This window comes from Mustela nigripes, unplaced genomic scaffold (genome assembly GCF_022355385.1).
Source record: "Mustela nigripes isolate SB6536 unplaced genomic scaffold, MUSNIG.SB6536 HiC_scaffold_1374, whole genome shotgun sequence".
Lineage (NCBI taxonomy): Eukaryota > Metazoa > Chordata > Mammalia > Carnivora > Mustelidae > Mustela > Mustela nigripes.
The window spans coordinates 1-6,878 of record NW_026740781.1 but is presented as its reverse complement, the minus strand read 5'-3'; the positions used below and the strand labels follow the sequence as shown (position 1 = coordinate 6,878).

The 6,878-nt window shown below is 43.8% G+C and overlaps 1 protein-coding gene and 1 non-coding gene across 2 annotated transcripts; one reads left to right on the top strand and one right to left on the bottom strand.

Moving 5' to 3' along the window:
* Positions 1-5: 5 nt before the first annotated feature.
* Positions 6-5,952, top strand: ACOT4 (acyl-CoA thioesterase 4; the record flags this gene model as incomplete). The annotated part of the gene is made up of 3 exons (XM_059387351.1): positions 6-255; positions 1,158-1,360; positions 4,786-5,952. Coding segments are annotated over 3 exons (1,059 nt in total), but the record flags the coding sequence as incomplete, so codon positions are not given.
* On the bottom strand, positions 4,679-4,733 carry LOC132008823 (small nucleolar RNA SNORD56). Its single transcript, XR_009401734.1, has one exon. It is a non-coding gene; the product is annotated as a small nucleolar RNA SNORD56 (small nucleolar RNA).
* Positions 5,953-6,878: the final 926 nt, after the last annotated feature.

Here is a 6,878-nt window from a genome sequence, read left to right as displayed (position 1 = left end):
TGGGCGGCAGCTTCGTGGGGCTCGAGCCCATGGGGCTGCTCTGGGCCATGGAGCCGGATAAGCCGCTTTGGCGATTTATGAAGCGGGACGTGCAGACGCCCTTCGCCGTGGAGCTGGAGGTGCTCGACGGCCACGAGCCCGACGCGGGTCGTGTCCTGGGCCGGGCGGTGCACGAGCGCGAGTTCCTGCGGCCGGGCGTGCGGCGGGAGCCGGTGCGCGTGGGCCGGGTGCGCGCCACGCTCTTCCTGCCCCCTGGTGAGTGTGGGGTCCTAGGGGGCGCGCGGCTGGGTGTCCTGGCATCCGGTGATTTCCGGTACAGGCAGAATTAGGACAGAGAAGCTGACAATGAGGAAGCCAGTAGCCAAACAACCAAACTGGAGTATTTTGACGTGTTGGCCTCTGTTATGCGTTTTGCTTGCATTATATCGTTTATTCTCCATAATATCTCAATGAGGTGAGTACTGTTACTCCGCAGGCTAAAGAAAAGGGGTGTCAGGATGGGTCGGTATGTGGGCCACTTTGTTATCAATAAACTACAGATCTCATCAGCCCTATCAATCAAGAAAGCTATTGTCTCGTCACCGCTCTGTAGTGCCCTGGGAACACTGGGCATCCTCTCCACTTCTTCATGCCTCACTGTACCACGGATTACACTTCAGACTCTACCGACTTTCTCACCTGAAACCATCTCTGGATATTTATTTTTCTTTCCTCTCTCTAAATAGACATCTGAAATATCGGTAGACACACACACAAAGCCAAGGGTCAGTGCAACACTACCTAAAGCTTTATTTCAAGATTCCTGATTTTATGTCCAGTCCCCTAACAACACTATGAATCAACACCATCTAAAACGTGAAATCCCTCCTTCCATGATGTAGTCAGTGATGAAAGACTTTATTACTCTCCTTGATAACTAAAGAGTCTTAGAACCTTGTAGATAATTTATAGAATCATATGGAGGATAAACTCACTGATGTGAAGGTACCTAGTAGATTTTCCTTCTAAGGTATTTGTATTCCTTTTGCATAGTAACTCAGGGAACTGTGTCTTTTTCCCTATGATTCATAGGAACCCACTAAATAGAAAGATCTCTAAAAGGAAAGCAAATTATTTAAATTATATAATACCCTTCCCTTATATTGTTCTCTTTCTAGGACCTGGACCTTTCCCAGGGATCATTGACATCTTTGGATTTGGAGGGGGCCTGTTGGAATATCGAGCAAGCCTTTTGGCTGGTCATGGTTTTGCCACATTGGCTCTAGCTTATTATAACTTCGAAGATCTCGCCAAGGAAATTGACAGCATACACCTGGAGTACTTCGAAGAAGCCCTGTGCTACATGCTTCAACACTCCAAGGTTCTAATGTCCTTTATTGTATCATTCTCTCTAGAAATACATCCAGAGAGGTTGCCACTTTGCACTCACCTGTGCCAGGTCCCCTGTTGCTGCTGGACTCTCTTTTCACAGAGATTTCTTTTTTTTTTTTTTTAAAGATTTTATTATTTATTTGACACAGAGAGAGAAACCACAAGTAGGCAGAGAGGCAGGCAGAGAGAGAGAGTGGAGGAAGCAGGCTCCCTGCGGAGCAGAGAACCCGACATGGGGCTCGATCCCAGAATCCTGGGATCATGACCTGAGCCGAAGGCAGAGGCTTTAACCCACTGAGCCACCCAGGCACCCCTTCACAGAGATTTCTTTTGGAGACTTCCTTGGCTTCAGGTGCCTAATCACACTTTCTCTGTCAGATGGCTTAGTAAGGCAGAATTAATCATAAAAATCCATGCGAGGTTTTATATATTTAAAGGAATTATTCAGGAACTTGCATTTGTTATGCAAAATGACTTTCTAATTTGTTAATTTTACATGCCTTTTTAAAAAGACTTTATTTATTTATTTGACACACAGAGAGCATAAGTAGGCAGAGTGGCAGGTAGAGGGAGAGAGAGAAGCAGGCTCCTCGCTGAGTAGGAAGCCCGATGCAGGACTCGATCCCAGGACCCTGGGGTCATGACCTGAGCCAAAGGCAACCCCTTAACCAACTGAGCCACCCAGGCATCCCTTTACATGCCTTTTTTAAAAAAGATTGATTTATTCATTTGAGAGAGAAAGCATGAGCAGAGGGAAGAGGCAGAGAGAGGGAGAAGCAGACTCCTTGCTGAGCAGGGGAGCCCCATCCCAGGACCCTGACATCATTAGCAGAGCTGAAGGCAGACACTTAACAGGCTACCCAGGCACCCCTACATGTTTTTAAAATTTTTTAAAGTTTGGGGCGCCTGGGTGGCTCAGTGGGTTGAGCCGCTGCCTTCGGCTCGGGTCATGATCTCAGGGTCCTGGGATCGAGCCCCCCATCGGGCTCTCTGCTCAGCGGGGAGCCTGCTTCCTCCTCTCTCTCTGCCTGCCTCTCTGCCTACTTGTGGTCTCTCTCTGTCAAATAAGTAAATAAAATCTTTAAAACAAACAAAAAATTTTAAAATTTTATTTATATATATATTTTTAAATAAGATTTTATTTATTTATTTGACAGAGACAGCGAGAGAGGGAATACAAGCAGGGGGAGTGGGAGAAGGAGAAGCAGGCTTCCCACAGAGCAAGGAGCCCAATGTGGGGCTTGATCCCAAGACTCTGGGATCACGACCCGAGCTGAAGGCAGATGCCTAACAACTGAGCCACCCGGTAGCCCCTAATTTTTTAAATTGTAATTTCAGTATAGTTAACATACAGTGTTATGTTAGTTTCAGGTGTACAGTATAGGGAGTCTACAGCTCTTCACAAGTACAATCCTTAATCCCCATCACCTATTTAATCCATCCCCCATCCACCTCCCCTCTGGTAACCATCAGTTTGTTCTCTAGAATTAAGAGTCTGTTTCTTGATTTCTCTCTCTTTTTTTTTCCCCTTTCTTCATTTGTTTTGTTTCTTAAATTCCACATGAGTGAAATCATTGTATTTGTCATTCTCTAACTTATTTCACTTAGCCTTATACTCTGTAGTTCTATCTTATTGCAAATGGCAAGATTTCATTCTTTTTTTTTTTTAGTTTATTCTTTTTTTATGGCTGAATAATATTCCTGTGTGTGTGTGTGAGAGAGAGAGAGAGAGAGAGAGACATCTTTATCCATTCATCTGTTGATGCACACTTAGGCTGCTTCCATATCTTGGCTATTATAAATAATGCTACAATAAACAGAGGGCTGCATGCATCCCTTTGAGTTAGTGTTTTTGTATTTTGGGGGTAAATACCCAGTAGTGTGATTACTGGATTGGAGGGTAGTTTTATTTTTAACTTTTGAGGAACATCTATACTATTTTTCCCAGCGGCTGCACCAGTTTGCATTCCCACCAACAGTACATGAGTGTTCCTTTTTCTCCACATCCTCGCCCACACTTGCTTCTTGTGTTGTTGATTTTAGCCATTCTGATGGGTGTGAGGCACTGTCTAATTGTAGTTTTGATTTGCATGTACCTGATGATGAGTAATGTTGAACATCTTTTTTTTAAAAAGTTGAGAGAGAGAGAGAGAGAGAGTGCATGCAAGAGTGAAATGAGCAGGGGAGGGGCAAAGGGAGAGGGAGAAGCAGGCTCCCCTCTGAGCAGGGAGCCCGAAGCAAGGCTCAGTCCCAGGACCCTGAGATCATGACCTGAGCCAAGATCAAGAGTTGGACACTTAACCCACTGAACCACCCAGGGGCCTTGGGTGTTGAGTTTTGTAAGTTCCTTTTAAATTTTGGATGCTAACACTTTATCAGATATGTCATTTGCAAATATCTTTTCCCATTCCTTAGGTTGTCTTTTAGTTTTGTTGATTTTTTACTTTTCTGTGCAGACTCTGATTTTTTAATCTTTAATTTTCTTTTCTTTTTTTTAAAGAGTTTATTTATTTATTTGATAGACAGAGATCACAGGCAGGCAGAGAGAGAGGTAGAAGCAGGTTCCCCACTGAGCAGAGAGCCCGATGCGGGGCTCGATCCCAGGACCTGGGATCATGACCTGAGCCGAAGGCGGAGGCTTTAACCCACCAAGCCACCCAGGCGCCCCTAATCTTTAATTTTCTGATATCAGTGTGTTCTCAGATTTTGATCAGAACTTGCTCACGTATATCAGAAGCTAAAAACTACTTAATTTGATCTGAAGTCTTACTTGGTTTCTGTAATCATTTGCCAGTGTATGTAGATGAGGTCAGATGAGTCATTCACTTAGAACAGAACTTGGTTCCACACAGTTAGATACATTGGCCCATTGAAACTTAGATCATGCCCGCCTGAATGAGGACCTGAACTTGACAGGCTCCATGACTCAGCATTCTCTAGCGGTTGATAGTCTGGAACATTTGTAATTTGGGGGTAAATACCCAGTAGTGTGATTACTGGACTTACCAGTCTTACCCAGACTTGCCAGGGAGTTCACAATTCATTTGCCATGTGTTCACTCAGATATTTTTTATGTGGGAAGAAACTCCTGTCAGCTGAGCTTGATAACCTTGTGGCCACTCACAAATTAAAGTTAGCATCTCTCGTTATGTTAAACTGTTTTAATAGTTAATACCTTTATTTTATAATCCTAAGATGAAGAGTCCTGTATGCTACCAACTGAGCCAACCAAGAGCTCCATACTTTTTTTCTGGGAATGGCTGGGAATGGCTACTTCCCAGCCCCCATTTTGCCTCTACCCTCAGCTTAACTCAGACCCAAAGTATCAACACTCATTAGTGAACCTATTCCCATCACTGTAGAACATTTTTCTATGACATGTGTTCTTGACTCTTCTTTCTTCTTGCCTTCCAGGTGAAGGGCCCAGGCATTGGGCTTCTGGGCTTTTCTTTAGGGGCTGATATTTGTCTTTCTATGGCCTCATATTTGAAAAACATCTCAGCCACAGTTTCCATCAACGGATCTGGGTTCAGTGGAAACAAACCCATACAGTACAAGCAGACGTGCATCCCACCATTGAACCATGATTTTAGAAGACTCAAGGTAGCCTTCTCAGGCCTCCTGGACATTGTGGATATACGAAATGATGTTATAGGAAGGCATGAGAACCCCAGCATGATTCCAATAGAGAAAGCCCAGGGGCCCATCCTCTTCATCGTTGGTCAGGATGACCATAACTGGAGGAGTGAGTTATATGCCCAAATAGCCTCTGAACGGTTACAGGCCCATGGAAAGGAAAAACCCCAGATCCTCTCTTATCCTGGGACTGGGCATAATATTGAACCTCCTTACTTCCCCCTATGCCCCGCTTCTGTGCACAAATTACTGAACAAACCTATAATGTGGGGTGGGGAGCCCAGGGCTCATGCTAGGGCTCAGGAAGATTCATGGAAACAAATTCTAACCTTTTTCTGCAAACATCTTGGAGGTACCCAGAATATAGCTTCCCCTAAATTGTAATGTGTTGGTCTGTTACTGACATGAGAAATTCAAGGTCAGACTCTGGTTTTCAGTAATCATATGTGTATCAGTTGTCCCCTGGATGATGTTAAATTCATGTCGTGGGTATTAATGATGTACTTTAGGTAAAATTTTTAATACATTATGTTTTCATTAATTTTACCAATGTAACACATGCTTATTACAGAAGATTCAGTGAGGTATACAACACAAAGAGTAAAAAGCATCCCATCTGTTAAAATTTGTATTTTCTTTTAGATTTTACTTAACATTTTAAGCCATGGATGAAATTTAAAGTTGAACAAATGCTAGGTTACTTTTCTTTCTTTTTTTTTTTTTAAAGAATGACTGTGGGATGGCGCCTGCGTGGCGCAGTGGGTTAAGCCTCTGCCTTCGGGTCAGGTCATGATCTCAGGGTCCTGGGATGGAGTACCACATTAGGCTCTCTGCTTAGTGGGGAGCCTGCTTCTCCCTCTCTCTCTGCCTACTTGTGATCTCTCTCTGTCAAATAAATAAATAAAAATCTTAAAAAAAAAAAAAAAAAGAATCACTGTGGGAGAATTGCCATCCAGTGTTTGTTACTAGTTCGAATACTGGTAGCAGGGTAACATTTTCATCGGCCAAACCTTACAGAAAAGTGTTGGTATAAGGAAGGCAGGCTGACCTTTTCCTCATGGAGATCAGAGAAGAATGCCTTAAGAGGAGGAGTTAGGGTAAAGAAGGGGAGCATCTCTAGAATAGTTAAGTCTAAACTCTGTTTCAATGATGAATGACCATGACTTATATTCCTTCTTCCTGGGTTTAAGAATAGACTTTGGAAAACCATAGTGTGACATTCTTAGTGGCCTCATTGCTCCTTTTCTTTGAGGGCCACAAAGCATTGCATAAGTGTATCTAAAGAGATAAAAGTTGACGGTTCTAAAATTGACAAAGACATCAAGCCACATGCAATTCAAGAAGCATGTCTTAGCTTGCGCTGCTATAACAAAATACCATAGACTGCTGGCTGAAACAACAGACATTTCTTTTTTTCTGGAGGCTGGGAAGTCCAAGATCAAGATTCCAGCAGATTCAGTTCCTGGTAATGGACTTTCCCTGGCTTACAGATGGCTGCCTTCTCCCCATGTCCTCCTGTGACAAAGAAAGAGAGCACTGGCTTCTCTACCTCTTTTTATAAGGGCACTAATTCCATCATGGTGGGGGGCTCACTCTCATGCTTTCGTGTAAACCTAATAACATCCCAAAGGCTCCACCTTCAAATGCCACCACATTGTGGGTTGGGATTTAAAAATACAAATTTTGAGGGGCGCCTGGGTGGCTCGGTGGGTTAAGCCTCTGCCTTCGGCTCAGGTCATGATCCCAGGGGCCTGGGATCGAGTCCCGCATAGGGCTCTCTGCTCAGCAGGGAGCCTGCTTCTCCTCATCTCTCTCTCTGTCTGTCTCTCTGCCTATTTGTGATATCTCTCTCTGTCAAATAAATAAATAAA